The sequence below is a fragment of the Silene latifolia genome, chromosome 7, assembly GCF_048544455.1.
Source record: "Silene latifolia isolate original U9 population chromosome 7, ASM4854445v1, whole genome shotgun sequence".
NCBI classification, from domain to species: Eukaryota; Viridiplantae; Streptophyta; class Magnoliopsida; order Caryophyllales; family Caryophyllaceae; genus Silene; species Silene latifolia.
Genome location: NC_133532.1, coordinates 125,401,558 through 125,420,134, shown reverse-complemented (window position 1 = coordinate 125,420,134; position 18,577 = coordinate 125,401,558). Strand labels below are relative to the sequence as shown.

General features: G+C 39.7%; 1 protein-coding gene across 2 annotated transcripts; it reads left to right on the top strand.

The window, feature by feature from the left end:
• Positions 1 to 4,199: 4,199 nt before the first annotated feature.
• Positions 4,200 to 7,721, top strand: LOC141593007 (uncharacterized). 2 transcript variants are annotated; one of them, XM_074413929.1, is made up of 5 exons: positions 4,200 to 4,511; positions 4,900 to 5,055; positions 5,442 to 5,539; positions 5,649 to 5,736; positions 7,332 to 7,721. In XM_074413929.1, exons 2-5 carry the CDS (start codon positions 4,992 to 4,994, stop codon positions 7,559 to 7,561), a joined length of 480 nt encoding a protein of 159 aa, XP_074270030.1. In that variant the 5' UTR covers positions 4,200 to 4,511; positions 4,900 to 4,991; the 3' UTR covers positions 7,562 to 7,721. The 2 variants fall into 2 exon arrangements, with proteins under 2 accessions (XP_074270030.1, XP_074270031.1); XM_074413930.1 differs by lacking the exon at positions 4,200 to 4,511 and adding an exon at positions 4,600 to 4,808.
• The last annotated feature ends 10,856 nt before the right edge of the window (positions 7,722 to 18,577 follow it).

Genomic DNA, 18,577 nt, shown 5'->3' with positions numbered 1-18,577 from the left:
TCTCCTATAAGATAGTCTTGCGGTAAAATCGAACTCAATGAACAATGGTTCAATATTTTATAATTACGAGTTACGACTGACCTATTTAAATACGTTGGTTCCAATCATTAAATATATATATATAGGGTTGCCAAAATGAAATTTAAAAGTTAGTTATTACTACTATTTATATAGTTTGGGCTTGTTATAATTAGAGTAGAGAATAAGATTGTCCTATATATAATACTTTGTGTTATGCATAATACATGCATATACTTGAAGATCATATAATATTGGTCGAGTCTGAATTTGAGCCGGCTAGGAATTCGGATCACTATCAACAACAATCTTGTGGGGGTTATTTATAGCTTGAGGTTATGTCTTTTAAACTTCGAGCATGTCACCTGGTACAAAGAGGTGATTAACCTGGGATATCTTATACGTGATTTTCATTCCAGCATATATACTCGGGAGTTTATCTAATAGTAACATGTAACGAAGGTAGCGGTTATAGGTTTTCATGTCATAAAAAAATTGATAGAGTTAAACAATGAGCTCCCTAGATCTTTAATGAGTTATTATCCACTAACTTAAAACATGAACATCAATGATTAAGATATGGTCCATGTTATCTACTAAGGACATCCCAAATTAATTGGACAATCTCACCAACAACAAAAAAACACATATTAACTCCATATAATAAAATGAGAGACGGGTGGTTAACATGGTTTTAATTGGTGTCGCACATCTACTGACATACATATTTTAATTTCTGGTGATACAAAACAAAAGCAAATAGGTACAATACTATGTACAAGCAATTTGATTCATATAAATATATAATCATATCCATATTAAGATTAGGTTAAACGTGCATCCAATCCTTTCTTTAGCTCATGCCAGCAAAAGTTTGCAATAATTTCTCGTTAATATCATCCCCTCGATCGCGATCAAAAGTTATCATTGTTTAAATTTTTTTTGTAGAAAAAGACTGTCGATTACTAGTGATCGAAACTGAGACAAATTAAACGTGGTGGTATATACGTAGATGAATATATATGCTTTATAAAATTAGGAGATTTGGGACTTGGGAGAACTTATATTTCTATAATTATATAATTATATAAAACCCTAGATTTTTCTAATTAACCTTTCTATAATTCAACCTTTATAAAAGGACACGAAGACACGAAGTATAATGTATATACCTTTGGTGAATATAATATCTGGCGTAAATACGATACATCGATACTTGATTTTAGACAAAAAATTGAAAACTTTGCGAAAAGTAATTGTATCGGATATTCTGAAAACATGTCATGTCCAACATTTGCAGTCAAGTTAGAATTTCATTTCATTCTATCAAATTTGCTAATACGACTTTTTTCCACCAAAATAATTAATATAATCATATGACCTCAGCAAAATTCCTACAATATATAATGACACCACTCAAATACTCAATTAATTTGATACGTATACAAAAATTCCTATTTTTTTTTTATAATTGTAAATGTAACCTATAAGGTACACCTGGAATCTAGAGTTAAAAATAATATAAAAAGGAATCTATGATAGCTGAATTCTCCATAACTTGTTGCTTTCTTAATTGATTTGACAAAAAACGTTATAACTTATAAGAAAATTTCGACATCATTAGAAATTGCTTAGATCCTTCTGTCTTACGCGCTTTTGAAATAGTAGAAATAGTAATAATAAAACATAAATAGAGTAATTAGCAAGAAAAACCATATTAGTACACTAAAATGACTGATAAACTAATTAATAAAAAGTTAGGGTTTAATCCAATTGATTGATGAACTACAAAATCATCAAAGAAAATGATATCAAAACAACTTAATTATTGACATTCATTTAAATTGTTGTACTATACTGATCCGCTCATACTTCCTCCAATTCAGACTAAACGTTACATTCACACAGTGACGGAGGCAGGATTTGAACTTAGGGAGCGAAAAATTTTAGGGGGGCAAACGACTAATTTCATAAGTTACAGTCGAAATTTTTTCGAAAAATCTAACTAAAAACTTCGAAAATTTCATCCGTCAAGGAGGCGGGCGACCGCCCCTGCTAGGCCCCTAGCTCCACCACTGCATTCACATATTCATAAGTAGTAGAATTTTGAAACGTGACTGTTGTCTCATGAATTAAAGTGAGTGTCACGTACCCCGTAGGAATTAAGATAGAGTTTACCTTTATATTTCAAACATGTATATGCGCACAATATACGCTTGTGGAATATGTTGTGTATGCATTAATAAGTACACAAATTCTCATTTGTGACGGAGGTTTGCGACGGGTACCGTTTACTCTCACAAAATGCCCATGAACAGGTGAGTGGCCTGTGAAGCACATGGGGGTGCCCCACCTTGTCCCCTCTCCCTTTTCTCTGTAATAAGTAATTATTGTGTAAGACCATCTTACAGTACGTAAGAGATCGAAATTATCTTAACCTAATGGTTAGGATAAAGGTATAGTGGACGATAGGTCCCAAGTTCGAATCCCTAAAGGCCTTTATAGCTCACTTGACGCCTTTCATCCATTTAATCCTGGATCGGGCTTGCTCAAGGACTCACCTCGAGCTAGGAGTTTCATGCCTTACAGTGTACAACTTGTTGTGTGCATCTGTGTCCACATACCATAATAGTACGGTAGGGCTCGCTCAAGGAATCACCCCGAGCTAGGAGTTCCATGCCTTACAGTGTACAACTTCAAGTCTTAGACCTACTGATGAATCTCCGTGTCTAGCCCAAGTAGAACCCTGGGTTCTGATACCACTTGTTGTGCGGAAGCGTGAATATCCTCGTGTTGGGCCTCTACTGCATCTGTGTCCACAGACCATAATAGTACGATATTGTCCGCTTTGGGTCAAGCCTTCAAGGATTTACTTTTGAGCTCATTCCCAAAAGACCTCGTACTATTATATTTTGTGAACCTTTATAAAGATGATCTTCCATCTTTATTCTACCGATGTGGGGGTAAGGCTTTGCACCCTAACAGTAATAAATGACGGATAACCAACTTACAAAACCGTGTCACAATGTGAAACGATCTTACTCTATAATTTACAATTTACGAGAAATAAAAAAGTTAAAGAAAAGATGATTAGGTTTGAATGCATTGTTGTTATAATTATAGTAATTCATGCATAGTACGCGGAGATTGTTTTCAAAGTAAATGTAAGTAAACACATTATTGGTAATGGAAATTAATGAACTTTACCAACTTATTGTTAAGCATAGTAATTGCATTCCTTACACATAATTAATGTTCACACCACAGAAATTAATTAGCTTACTCATTAAGATATTCAGAAATTAAATCAGATGTATCTATCCTATAACATTAATGTAGTACTAAACAGAACATAAGTCATTAGTTCCCAACTTGCACTTTTTTTTGCTAATATTATTATTGTTCTTTTGTGTCGGAGTCAGGATTTGACCCTTTAGTGAGGATGAACGTGTATTGGTTTACAAGGATCTAAAAAAATCGATTTTTTTTTTTCTAAAAACTTCGAAATTTTCAACCGCCGGAGAAGCGAATGCCCCAGCTAACTTCCCTAACTCCACCACTAACAACTGAACAACTAAGAAAAACAATATAATTCTACAATTATATATGTGTGTAGTTTTCAAAAAAAAGGAAAACATTTTGAAATGTAGGTTAATATTAACTTTTAACTATATTTTGGAATCAAATATTCTATGAACTTAGGAGAATGATAACGTGAAAGAGCATGTGTGATTAAATGAACGTAGTAATATCGTACTGGACATGCTTAAATTCTTGTTTCATCTTTAACCGTTTGTGACGTGTATGGTCCAAGTAATTTGAAATCAGTTGGTATCAACACTGGTCATAGTCCCGATTAAAAAACTACTTTTACCTATCGTTGTCTTTATAGGTGCAATAATAAACGCTCAAATACACATAATAGCTTGTATATACGGAGTACATATTAAGTCAAGTGTCTCTATACTTAAAAAACGCAAACTCTTTAACTAATTATCAGAGTTCGAACCTGAGACTAAGAAGTTATCCATTCACATGGTAGCCAAACCCATGCCATATTCCTCTAATCAAATCATATATTAGTGATAGTACACCAAACAACTAAGAATATTTTATGAAATTGACTAAAAATTTCTTCAAATTTTTTCTCCTTAAAACCCCCTCATTAGTCCTACCTTCTTCCCATTTGAGAAACTCAATTATGCTTCTCCACCACTCCTACCTTCCTCTTTGATAGTCTCTATTATCCCCCAATATCTCCTTCTCTAAACCTTCAAAAAAATCACCAAACATTAATTTCCAACCCCCAAATTTGTCCCATTTCACATCAAAATACACACCATTTAATTTTTTATTTCTCCTTGTCTAAATTTTGTCTTACACAATTACACTCTTCTTCTTGTTTGATTCATCACACTCCCACACCCCAAAAAAACATAATTTCTTACATTAATTAGTGAATAATCTTCATACTTTTTGAGGGAAATTAAAAGGTAATTAGTTTATTTGATTATTTAATTAATTTATTCTATGCTCTTTTTGAAAGTTATTACATGTATGTCCTTTTCTTTTTGTTTTTTCATTCATGCAAGCTGTTTGATATGAAAAGTTCTCATATAACATAGTTTAAACTATATACCAAACCTCATTCAACAAGAGAGCTTTTTCAATTTTTGGGTCATTCATCATCTTTTTATGTACCTTTTTGGCATTTCTTATCATTCATTTTCCCTTCGTCTCGATCATTTCTGTACCTTTGATTAAAATACCGCTTAGAAAGAATCAGAAAGGTAAACAAATAATTCGGACGAAGTGAGTAACACTTGTTTTGTTGTTAAATTGTTTCTAAAGCATACTTTTGTTGCTCTATATTTTCTTCAGGTTTAAGAAAAGTTGTCTTGTGGTTTATTCACATCTTTAAGGGTCACTACATAGACCCTTCAACCAAGGTTTTTAGTAGCAATAAATCAATAATGGCAACCAAGATTAAAGGCATTTGCAAAGGATCATTCAAATACATCTCACATTTATTTGTTGGTAAGTTACAACTTTTTTTTATTCAATTCTTGAATTAAATGTATATCGTGGGTGCACACGCACCTATAATATAAATCCTGAGTCCGCCCCTCATATGAAATGGAAAGCTAGAAATTGGTATATTTGGTATAACTGTTTATGAACGGGACAACCCATTTATTCGGGCTGAATTAATAATGTAATAAAATAGGGTAAACTTGCAAAAAAAAAAAAAAAAAAAAGAATTTTATCAAGATAATATGAATTTTTCATTTCTTATCTTTAAGGGGGTGGTGTTACTCTGCTAGCCCTCTAATTCCGCCACTGTCTCTTATTAAAATCCGTGTTAGACTCGACCCGTGTTTTAACCGAATACCCAATGATAATAACTTGAAATATTTGTGCAGAGGTAAAAGAGCGTGAGATGGAAATTGGGTTACCAACAGATGTAAAGCATGTGGCTCACATAGGTTGGGATGGTCCAGATGGTACAGCTCCTAGTTGGGTACGTCATTATTGTAAATATGTTTTGTTATAATGTTACGGTAATAAGTCTTTATTAAGACCGTTATAAACGTGAAAATAAAACTTATTTTCGTGTTTGGATAATCCAGATGAGTGATTTCAAATCCGGTTCGGATGTAGCATTGACGTCTATTGGTAGCATTGGTGGTTCAGGAGATCCAACATGGTCATCTCAAGGTATATATTTTACGGAGTATTTCTCAAATTTTATATTGTTCAGCGGACACGAACGTCCCGATTAACCCCCTTTAATTCCGTCACTAGCCTATAGTGCATGATTGATAGTGTCAAGTTTTGCTTGACAAATTAAAACTCGTAGTAATTCTTCGATTTGATATATGTTTTCATAAATTTATTCTGAAACCGTTTTTCAAAAGACCAACTCGATTTAAAACCTACATTGGACAATTGCAATATACAACTTTTCATCTACCATTCAATCATTCATTTTGAAATAGGGAATCTCAACCAAAAGATTTGTTCAATAGGGATAACAAACGTGCAATCATATAGCTTCATTCAAATTCTCAAATAAAATATGTTGGTTGGTCCTACTTGAGCATTTCCTTTAGACACATACATTCATGTAGAGTTATGGCATAGACCATTTCACATGGTCATCTTATCAAATATTTAATTTACAAAATTTTAAAAAAGGAAAATTAGACGACGTCATTGGTTGGTACTCAATTTCAATATCAACCTCTCACATGTAATATGTACCTAGGATTGTAGAAGATCACTTAAATGATGGACCTATATACGGATGTGTGAGAGGGTGATATCGAAATTGGGTATCATCTAATAACGCCCTATTATTGTCCGAAAAGACTAAAGGATTCTTTGCCTTCAAATGTGAGGAGGTGCACTTGGCTTACATGTCACGGGTTGATACTTAAGGGACCAAATTTATTTGTCCATGTCAAGCTAATAATTGACTATATATACTTTGGCTTGATTACCTTGTAAAGAAAGAGTGGTTTGCATCTAACAAATTAAAGTGTGATTTTTCGTCATTTAAGTAAGACAATTTCCGTCCCCTAATAAAAAAGTGCGATTAACAACTACGCATTCTTGAATATTAATAGTTCTCTGTCCCAATCATTTTTGTATGTTCTTTTTATTTCGGTGTCTCGGGTATTTGTTTCTTTTTCCTTTCTCAGTTTGTAAAAGTTGTTAATTATTCACATATTTAAGTTGCTTTTTCACTTTTTGTATTTCTAAAAACAAATCTCTCACATCTTAGTCTTTATTTAAAAAAAAATAAACGTACAAAATTAACATGGACGAAAGGAATATTCATTATTGTTAAATAGATTATTAAGACAATGTGTAATTTTGTGGCCATATGATCTATCCCCAACTACTTTTTTTTTCTTCAGCCGTAAAGAAAGGTGTCCTAACTTGTAACTATTCATAGCCTTAACCAAAATGACTTAACTTTAAACAAAAAGTCAATCGTCTAGATAGAAGGCTTTTGGTGGTGTGACATGCCTCGAACCGTGTGTAATGTTATTGTTTTGGATCGTTTATCTATGAAGTAAGTACCATTTGGGGTTCTATAAAAAAAAGTCAATCGATCTGTCATAACGACTTAAAATGACCTCCAAATTACCCAATTGAGAATTGGATGTCCCATGAGGCCATGATAAGTGATAACAACTTAAAATGACCTGATCTGAACTAACACAATAAAACAATGCACGTAAATTGAACCAAACCCGTAATGACCCGATCTCATAACTTTTAATTAATTTGGTGATTTGATGTAGATTTTGAACACAAGTTTTTGGGACGACAACAATCATCAACAAAGTTGAGCAATTTCCCTCCTGCAAACACACCAAGTAGCAATAATTCAAAGAAACAGAAGCGGAAGAAGACTAAATCATCAAACTCGACTCCAAAAACGGGTTCAGCACGATCCACACGACCTTCTAAGCATAAATCATTGCTATGTGATAGTGAGGAAGGAGCTATCAGGAATAGTTTGAGACGATGAACTAGTAGATTTTTCGCGGTTTGAACCCATTAACAGTATTGACTCTCAATGTGCATAGTAATTTGATTTCGAAATTAAACACTAGCTACTAGACTCTTTTGTTATCATGTTATGTGTTTAAGAAATGCTATCAAGTGCATAAGATGAAGTTTACGAAAAATGTCAGCAAAATTGTAGTATATGAATAGTATAGCAAAAGATTATGAGTAGGTGCGTGAGGCTGGACCGGGATGAAGAATGTGCACACTACAAGAATGCCGGTAAATACTGTCGGAAAAAGTGGTTGGTAATGAAAAAAATGAGTCGGTAAAATCAATTACCGACAGATTTTAGATATTTTACGACCAACAAAAATAGGCAAGTAAAACTAGTGGGTAAATTTAATTATCGACCATGGAAAGGTAGATGGGTAGATTAGTAGATGAATGATGTTGGTTAATTGGCTCAATTTTCAATAGTTTCAAGTATAATGGTGCAAACCTTGCATGCTACAGACTCGTTTTATGTCATTTGCATACGTTTGTTCAAAATTCTTCTCGTTTAATTTGAATAACATATAAAAATGACATAAAAAGATAATTATGAAACGATGAGATGAAACAATGGGCTATGAAACGATGAAATAAAAAACAAACGAGATGGCGGGATTCCGGGGTCCCGAAACAAAATTCTGCGGAAATCACATCGAAAGTTCATCATGTCAGATAAAGCGGCCACGCAAAGTTCGAGCACCAACGGAAGACATTTGAGGGTGCCGGTGTGCCACACACCAGCATTCGCCGAAACTCGGATTATCGTGAAAAATGTGTTAAAGCTCGTCATTTGAGGCTGAAATCGAACAGGTTATTCCTGTAATCGAACAGGTTGATTCCTGAAATGAGCTCGGACGCGTGATTAAAAAACAGGGATAAAAAGAAACAGGGTCTGGTACGACCTTCCGAACGGCTTAAATTGAAGTGTATAATACGCGGTTTTTCGGGATTCCGGAGTCCCGGAACATAATTCTCCGGAAATCACATAGAAAGTTCTTCGGGTCAGATAAAGCGGCCACACAAAGTTTGAGCACCAACGGAAGACATTTGGGGTGCCGGTGTGCCAAAACCAAAGATTCGACGAAACTCGGATTATCGTGAAAAATGTGTTAAAGCTCGTTATTTGAGGCTGAAATCGAACAAGTTGATTCCTGAAATCGAACAGGTTGATTCCTGAAATGAGCTCGGACGCCTTATTGAAAAACAGGGAGAAAAAGAAACAGGGTCCGGTACGACCTTCCGAACGGCTGAAATTGAAGTGTATACACGGTTTTTCGGGATTCCGGGGTCCCGGAACAAAATTCTCCGGAAAACACATAGAAAGTTCATCGGGTCAGATAAAGCGGCCACGCAAAGTTCGAGCACCAACGGAAGACATTTGAGGGTGCCGGTGTGCCACAAACCAACATTCGCCGAAACTCGGATTATCGTGAAAAATGTGTTAAAACTCGTTATTTGAGGCTGAAATCGAACAGGTTATTCCTGTAATCGAACAGGTTGATTCCTGAAATGAGCTCGGACGCGTTATTAAAAAACAGGGAGAAAAAGAAACAGGGTCTGGTACGACCTTCCGAACGGCTTAAATTGAAGTGTATAATACGCGGTTTTTCGGGATTCCGGGGTCCCGGAACATAATTCTCCGGAAATCACATAGAAAGTTCTTCGGGTCAGATAAAGCGGCCACGCAAAGTTTGAGCACCAACGGGAGACATTTGGGGGTGCCGGTGTGCCACAAACCAGCATTCGCCGAAACTTGGATTATCGTGAAAAATGTGTTAAAGCTCGTTATTTGAGGCTGAAATCGAACAGGTTGATTCCTGAAATCGAACAGGTTGATTCCTGAAATGAGCTGACGCGTGATTGAAAAACAGGGATAAAAAGAAGCAGGATCCGGTACGACCTTCCGAACGGCTGAAAATGAAGTGTATAAAATACACGGTTTTTCGGGATTCCGGGGTCCCGGAAAATAATTCTCCGGAATCACATAGAAAGTTCCTTGGGTCAGATAAAGCGGCCACGCAAAGTTTGAGCACCAACGGAAGACATTTGGGGGTGCCGGTGTGCAACAAACCAGAATTCGCCGAAACTCGGATTATCGTGAAAAATGTGTTAAAGCTCGTTATTTGAGGCTGAAATCGATCGGGATGATTCTGAAATCGAACAGTTGATTCCCAAATGATCTCGGACGCGTGATTGAAAAACGGGAGAAAAAGAAACAGGTCCTATTTACCTTCCGAACAATTTGAAATTGAAGTGTATAATGAAAGATCATAGATCCTAATTAGACACTCTAAGTAAATGTCAAATTATCTCATAACTTGAGTTTATGTGATATATGTAACATGCATGCAATATAAAAGCATATTAATATAAAAGAAGAGGAAAATAATTTTCCTTACATTGAGAAATGGTAGTATTTGGGCGCAACCAAGAAAGTTCCTCGGGTCAGATAAAGTGGTCACGCAAAGTTTGAGCACTAACGGAAGACATTTGGGGGTGCCGGTGTGCCACAAACCAGCATTCGTCGAAACTCGGATTATCGTGAAAAATGTGTTAAAACTCGTTATTTGAGGCTGAAATCGAACAAGTTGATTCCTGAAATCGAACAGGTTGATTCCTGAAATGAGCTCGGACGCGTGATTGAAAAGCAGGGAGAAAAAGAAACAAGGTACGGTACGACCTTCCGAACGGCTGAAATTGAAGTATATAATACACGGTTTTTCGAGATTCCGGGGTCCCGGAACAAAATTCTCCGGAAATCACATAGAAAGTTCCTCGGGTCAGATAAAGCGGCCACGCAAAGTTTAAGCACTAACGGAAGACATTTGTGGGTGCCGGTGTGCCACAAACCAGCATTCGCCGAAACTCGGATTATCGTGAAAAATGTGTTAAAGCTCGTTATTTGAGGCTGAAATCGAACAGGTTGATTCCTGAAATGAGCTCGGACGCGTGATTGGAAAACAAGGAGAAAAAGAAACAGGGTCCGGTACGACCTTCTGAACGGCTGAAATTGAAGTGTATAATACACGGTTTTTCGGGATTCCGGGGTCCCGGAACAAAATTTTCCGGAACTCACATAGAACGTTCCTCGGTTCAGATAAAGCGGCCACGCAAATTTTGAGCACCAACGGAAGACATTTGGGGGTGCTGGTGTGTCACAAACTAGCATTCGCCGAAACTCGGATTATCGTGAAAAATGTGTTAAAGCTCATTATTTGAGGCTGAAATCGAACAGATTGATTCCTGAAATGAGCTCGGACCGTGATTGAAAAACAGGGAGAAAAATAAAACGGGGCCGGTACGACCTTCCGAACGGCTGAAATAGAAGTGTATAATACACGGTTTTTCGGGATTCCTGGGTCCCGGAACAAAATTCTCCGGAAATCACATAGAAAGTTCCTCGGGTCAGATAAAGCGGCCACACAAAGTTTGAGCACCAACGGAAGACATTTGGGGGTGCGGGTGTGCCATAAACCAGCATTCGCCGAAACACGAATTATCGTGAAAAATGTGTTAAGGCTCGTTATTTGAGGCTGTAATCGAACAGGTTGATTCCTGAAATGGAACAGGTTGATTCCTGAAATGAGATCGGACGCGTGATTGAAAACCAGGGAGAAAAAGAAACAGGGTCCGGTACGACCTTCCGAACGTCTGAAATTGAAATGTATAATACACGGTTTTTCAGGATTCCGGGGTCCCGGAACAAAATTCTCCGGAAATCACATAGAAAGTTCCTCGGGTCAGATAAAGTGGCCACGCAAAGTTTGAGCACCAACGGAAGACATTTGGGGGTGCCGGTGTGCCACAAACCACCATTCGCCGAAACTCGGATTATCGTGAAAAATGTGTTAAAGCTCGTTATTTGAGGCTGAAATCGAACAGGTTGATTCCTGAAATCGAACAGGTTGATTCCTGAAATGAGCTCGGACGCGCGATTGAAAAACAGGGAGAAAAAGAAACAGAGTCCGGCACGACCTTCCGAAAGGCTAAAATTGAAGTGTATAATACACGGTTTTTCGGGATTCCGGGGTCCCGGAACATAATTCTCCGGAAATCACACAGAAAGTTCCTCGGGTCAGATAAAGCGACAACGCAAAGTTTGAGCACCAACGGAAGACATTTGAGGGTGCAGGTGTGCCATAAACCAGCATTCGCCGAAACACGAATTATCGTGAAAAATGTGTTAAGGCTCGTTATTTGAGGCTGAAATCGAACAGGTTGATTCCTGAAATGAGCTCAGACGCGTGATTGAAATACAGGGAGAAAAAGAAACAGGGTCCGGTACGACCTTCCGAAAGGCTAAAATTGAAGTGTATAATACACGGTTTTTCGGGATTCCGGAGTCCCGGAACAAAATTCTCCGGAAATCTCATAGAAAGTTCCCCTGGTCAGATAAAGCGGCCACGCAAAGTTTGAGCACCAACGGAAGAAATTTGCGGGTGCTGGTGTGCCATAAACCAACATTCGCCGAAACTCGAATTATCGTGAAAAATGTGTTAAAGCTCGTTATTTGAGGCTGTAATCGAACAGGTTGATTCCTGAAATCGAACAGGTTGATTCTTGAAATGAGATCAGACGCGTGATTGAAACACAGGGAGAAAAAGAAACAGGTGATTGAAAAACAGGGAGAAAAAGAAACAGGGTCCGGTACGACCTTCCGAACGGCTGTAATTGAAGTGTATAATACACGGTTTTTCGGGATTCCGGGGTCCCGGAACAAAATTCTCCGGAAATCACATAGAAAGTTCCTCGGGTCAGATAAAGCGGCCACACAATTTTTGAGCACCAACGGAAGACATTTGGGGGTGCAGGTGTGCCATAGACCAGCATTCGCCCAAACTCGAATTATCGTGAAAAATGTGTTAAAGCTCGTTATTTGAGGCTGAAATCGAACTGGTTGATTCCTGAAATGAGTTCGGACGCGTGATTGAAAAAGAAGGAGAAAAAGAAAGAGGGTCCGGTACGACCTCCGAACGGCTGAAATTGAAGTGTATAATACACGGTTTCTCGGGATTCCGGGGTCCCGGAACAAAATTCTCCGGAAATCACATCGAAAGTTCCTCGGGTCAGATAAAGCGGCTACGCAAAGTTTGAGCACCAACGGAAGACATTTGGGGGTGCCGGTGTGCCACAAACCAGCATTCGCCGAAACTCGAATTATCGTGAAAAATGTGTTAAAGCTCGTTATTTGAGGCTAAAATCGAACAGGTTGATTCCTGAAATGTGCTCGGACGCATGATTGAAAAACAAGGAGAAAAAGAAACAGGGTCCGGTACGACCTTCCGAACGACTGAAATTGAAGTGTATAATACACGGTTTTTCGGGATTCCGGGGTCCCGGAACAAAATTCTCCGGAAATCACATAGAAAGTTCCTCGGGTCAGATAAAGCGGCCACGCAAAGTTTGAGCACCAACGGAAGACATTTGGGGGTGAAGGTGTGCCATAAACCAGCATTTTCCGAAACTCGAATTATCGTGAAAAATGTGTTAAAGCTCGTTATTTGAGGCTGAAATCGAACAGGTTATTCCTGTAATCGAACAAGTTGATTCCTGATATGAGCTCGGACGCGTGATTAAAAAACAGGGATAAAAAGAAACAGGGTCTGGTACGACCTTCCGAACGGCTTAAATTGAAGTGTATAATACGCGGTTTTTCGGGATTCCGGGGTCCCGGAACATAATTCTCCGGAAATCACATAGAAAGTTATTCGGGTCAGATAAAGCGGTCACGCAAAGTTTGAGCACTAACGGCAGACATTTGTGGGTGCCGGTGTGTCACAAACCAGCATTCGCCGAAACTCGGATTATCGTGAAAAATGTGTTAAAGCTCGTTATTTGAGGCTGAAATCGAACTGGTTGATTCCTGAAATGAGCTCGGACGCGTGATTGAAAAACAGGGAGAAAAAGAAACAGGTTCCGGAACGACCTTCCGAACGGCTGAAATTGAAGTGTATAATACACGGTTTTTCGGGATTCCGGGGTCCCGGAACAAAATTCTCTGGAAATCACATAGAGTGTTCCTCGGGTCAGATAAAGCGGCCACACAAATTTTGAGCACCAACGGAAGACATTTGGGGGTGCCGGTGTGTCACAAACCAGCATTCGCCGAAACTCGGATTATCGTGAAAAATGTGTTAAAGCTCGTTATTTGAGGCTTATATCGAACAGGTTGATTCCTGAAATGAGCTCGGACGCGTGATTGAAAAACAAGGAGAAAAAGACACAGGGTCTGGTACGACTTTCCGAACGGCTGAAATTGAAGTGTATAATACACGGTTTTTCGGGATACCGGGATCCCGGAACAAAATTTTCCAGAAATCACATAGAAAGTTCCTCGGGTCAGATAAAGCGGCCACGCAAAGTTTGAGCACTAACGGCAGACATTTGTGGGTGCCGGTGTGTCACAAACCAGCATTCGTCGAAACTCGGATTATCGTGAAAAATGTGTTAAAGCTCGTTATTTGAGGCTGAAATCGAACAAGTTGATTCCTGAAATGAGCTCGCACGCGTGATTGAAAAACAGGGAGAAAAAGAAACAGGTTCCGGAACGACCTTCCGAACGGCTGAAATTAAAGGGTATAATACACGGTTTTTCGGGATTCCGAGGTCCCGGAACAAAATTCTCCGGAAATCACATAGAGTGTTCCTCGGGTCAGATAAAGCGGCCACACAAATTTTGAGCATCAACGGAAGACATTTGGGGGTGCCGGTGTGCCACAAACTAGCATTCGCCGAAACTCGGATTATCGTGAAAAATGTGTTAAAGCTCATTATTTGAGGCTGAAATCGAACAGATCGAGTCCTGAAATGAGCTCGGACGCGTGATTGAAAAATAAGGAGAAAAAGAAAAAGGGGCCGGTATGACCTTCCGAACGGCTGAAATTGAAGTGTATAATACACGGTTTTTCGGGATTCCGAGGTCCCGGAACAAAATTCTCCGGAAATCACATAGAAAGTTCCTCGGATCAGATAATGCGGCCACGCAAAGTTTGAGCACCAACGGAAGACATTTGGGGGTGCCGGTGTGCCACAAACCAGCATTCGCCGAAACTCGGATTATCGTGAAAAATGAAATTGAAGTGTATAATACACGGTTTTTCGGGATTCCGGGTCCTGGAACAAAATTGTCCGGAAATCACATAGATAGTTCCTCGGGTCAGAAAAAGCGGCCACACAATTTTTGAGCACCAACGGAAGACATTTGGGGGTGCCGGTGTGCCACAAACTAGCATTCGCCGTTACTCGGATTATCGTGAGAAATGTGTTAAAGCTCATTATTTGAGGCTGAAATCGAACAGATCGAGTCCTGAAATGAGCTCGGACGCATGATTGAAAAATAAGGAGAAAAAGAAAAAGGGGCCGGTACGACCTTCCGAACGGCTGAAATTGAAGTGTATAATACACGGTTTTTCGGGATTCCGGTCCCGGAACAAAATTCTCCGGAAATCACATAGAAAGTTCCTCGGGTCAGATAAAGCAGCCACGCAAAGTTTGAGCACCAACGGAAGACATTTGGGGGTGCAGGTGTGCCATAAACCAGCATTCGCCGAAACTCGAATTATTGTGAAAAATGTGTTAAAGCTCGTTATTTCTGGATGTAATCGAACAGGTTGAATCCTGAAATGAGCTCGGACGCGTGATTAAAAAACGAGGAGAAAGAGAAACAGGGTCCCAGTTTACCTTCCGAACGGCTGAAATTGAAGTGTATAATACACGGTTTTTCGGTATTCCAGGGTCCCGGAACAAAATTCTCCGGAAATCACATAGAAAGTTCCTCAGGTCAGATAAAACGGCCACGCAAAGTTTGAGCACCAACGGAAGACATTTGGGGGTGCTTGGTGTGCCTGAAAACCAAAGATTCGCCGAAACTCGGATTATCGTGAAAAATGTATTAAAGCTCGTTATTTGAGGCTGAAATCGAACAGGTTGATTCCTGAAATGAGTTCGGACGCGTAATTGAAAAAGAAGGAGAAAAAGAAACAGGGTCTAGTACGACCTCCGAACGGCTGAAATTGAAGTGTATATAAATACACGGTTTTTCGAGATTCCGGGGTCCCGGAACAAAATTCTCCGGAAATCACATCGAAAGTTCCTCGGGTCAGATAAAGCGGCTACGCAAAGTTAGAGCACCATCGGAATAAATTTGAGGGTACCGGTGTGCCACAAACCAGCATTCGCCGAAACTCGGATTATCGTGAAAAATGTGTTAAAGCTCGTTATTTGAGGCTGAAATCGAACAGGTTGATTCCTGAAATGAGCTCAGACGCGTGATTGAGAAACAGAGAGAAAAAGAAACAGGGTCCGGTACGACCTTCCGAAAGGCTAAAATTGAAATGTATAATACACGGTTTTTCGGGATTCCGGGGTCCCAGAACAAAATTCTCGGAAATCTCATAGAAAGTTCCTCGGGTCAGATAAAGCGGCCACGCAAAGTTTGAGCACCAACGGAAGACATTTGGGGGTGCAGGCGTGCCATAAACCAACATTCGCCGAAACTCGAATTATCGTGAAAAATGTGTTAAAGCTCGTTATTTGAGGCTGAAATCGAATAGGTTGATTCCTGAAATGAGCTCGGACGCGTGATTGAAAAACAAGGAGAAAAAGAAACAGATTCCGGTACGACCTTCCGAACGGCTGAAATTGAAGTGTATAATACACGGTTTTCGGGATTCCGGTGTCCCGTAACAAAATTCTCCGGAAATCACATAGAAAGTTCCTCGGGTCAGATAAAGCGGCCACGCAAAGTTTGAGCACCAACGGAAGACATTTGGGGGTGCAGGTGTGCCATAAACCAGCATTCGCCGAAACTCGAATTATCGTGAAAAATGTGTTAAAGCTCGTTATTTGAGGCTGAAATCGAACAGGTTATTCCTGTAATCGAACAGGTTGATTCCTGATATGAACTCGGACGCGTGATTAAAAAACAGGGATAAAAAGAAACAGGGTCTGGTACGACCTTCCGAACGGCTTAAATTGAAGTGTATAATACGCGGTTTTTCAGGATTCCGGGGTCCCGGAACATAATTCTCCGGAAATCACATAGAAAGTTCTTCGGGTCAGATAAAGCGGCCACGCAAAGTTTGAGCACTAACGGCAGACATTTGTGGGTGCCGGTGTGTCACAAACCAGCATTCGCCGAAACTCGGATTATCGTGAAAAATGTGTTAAAGCTCGTTATTTGAGGCTGAAATCGAACAGGTTGATTCCTGAAATGAGCTCGGACGCGTGATTGAAAAACAGGGATAAAAAGAAACAGGTTCCGGAACGACCTTCCGAACGGCTGAAATTGAAGGGTATAATACACGGTTTTTCGGGATTCCGAGGTCCCGGAACAAAATTCTCCGGAAATCACATAGAGTGTTCCTCGGGTCAGATAAAGCGGCCACACAAATTTTGAGCATCAACGGAAGACATTTGGGGGTGCCGGTGTGCCACAAACTAGCATTCGCCGAAACTCGGATTATCGTGAAAAATGTGTTAAAGCTCATTATTTGAGGCTGAAATCGAACAGATCGAGTCCTGAAATGAGCTCGGACGCGTGATTGAAAAATAAGGAGAAAAAGAAAAAGGGGCCGGTATGACCTTCCGAACGGCTGAAATTGAAGTGTATAATACACGGTTTTTCGGGATTCCGAGGTCCCGGAACAAAATTCTCCGGAAATCACATAGAAAGTTCCTCGGATCAGATAATGCGGCCACGCAAAGTTTGAGCACCAACGGAAGACATTTGGGGGTGCCGGTGTGCCACAAACCAGCATTCGCCGAAACTCGGATTATCGTGAAAAATGAAATTGAAGTGTATAATACACGGTTTTTCGGGATTCCGGGTCCTGGAACAAAATTGTCCGGAAATCACATAAATAGTTCCTCGGGTCAGATAAAGCGGCCACACAATTTTTGAGCACCAACGGAAGACATTTGGGGGTGCCGGTGTGCCACAAACTAGCATTCGCCGTTACTCGGATTATCGTGAGAAATGTGTTAAAGCTCATTATTTGAGGCTGAAATCGAACAGATCGAGTCCTGAAATGAGCTCGGACGCATGATTGAAAAATAAGGAGAAAAAGAAAAAGGGGCCGGTACGACCTTCCGAACGGCTGAAATTGAAGTGTATAATACACGGTTTTTCGGGATTCCGGTCCCGGAACAAAATTCTCCGGAAATCACATAGAAAGTTCCTCGGGTCAAATAAAGCAGCCACGCAAAGTTTGAGCACCAACGGAAGACATTTGGGGGTGCAGGTGTGCCATAAACCAGCATTCGCCGAAACTCGAATTATTGTGAAAAATGTGTTAAAGCTCGTTATTTCTGGATGTAATCGAACAGGTTGAATCCTGAAATGAGCTCGGACGCGTGATTAAAAAACAGGGAGAAAGAGAAACAGGGTCCGGTACGATCTTCCGAACGGCTGAAATTGAAGTGTATAATACACGGTTTTTCGGGATTCCGGGGTCCCGGAACAAAATTCTCCGGAAATCACATCGAAAGTTCCTCGGGTCAGATAAAGCGGCTACGCAAAGTTAGAGCACCAACGGAAGAAATTTGGGGGTACCGGTGTGCCACAAACCAGCATTCGCCGAAACTCGGATTATCGTGAAAAATGTGTTAAAGCTCGTTATTTGAGGCTGAAATCGAACTGGTTGATTCCTGAAATGAGCTCAGACGCGTGATTGAAAAACAGGGAGAAAAAGAAACGGTCCGTCGACCTTCCGAAAGGCTAAAATTGAAGTGTATAATACACGGTTTTTCGGGATTCCGGGGTCCCGGAACAAAATTCTCGGAAATCTCATAGAAAGTTCCTCGGGTCAGATAAAGCGGCCACGCAAAGTTTGAGCACCAACGGAAGACATTTGGGGGTGCAGGCGTGCCATAAACCAACATTCGCCGAAACTCGAATTATCGTGAAAAATGTGTTAAAGCTCGTTATTTGAGGCTGAAATCGAATAGGTTGATTCCTGAAATGAGCTCGGACGCGTGATTGAAA

What these genes read in the sequence shown, in the direction of transcription:
- LOC141593007 (XM_074413929.1), top strand. Translation starts at nt 4,992, where the DNA reads ATGGCAACCAAGATTAAAGGCATTTGCAAAGGATCATTCAAATACATC. An exon ending in CATCTCACATTTATTTGTTG is followed by an intron (nt 5,056 to 5,441) that starts GTAAGTTACAAC and finishes ATATTTGTGCAG; the next exon opens with AGGTAAAAGAGCGTGAGATG. An exon ending in ATGGTACAGCTCCTAGTTGG is followed by an intron (nt 5,540 to 5,648) that starts GTACGTCATTAT and finishes TGGATAATCCAG; the next exon opens with ATGAGTGATTTCAAATCCGG.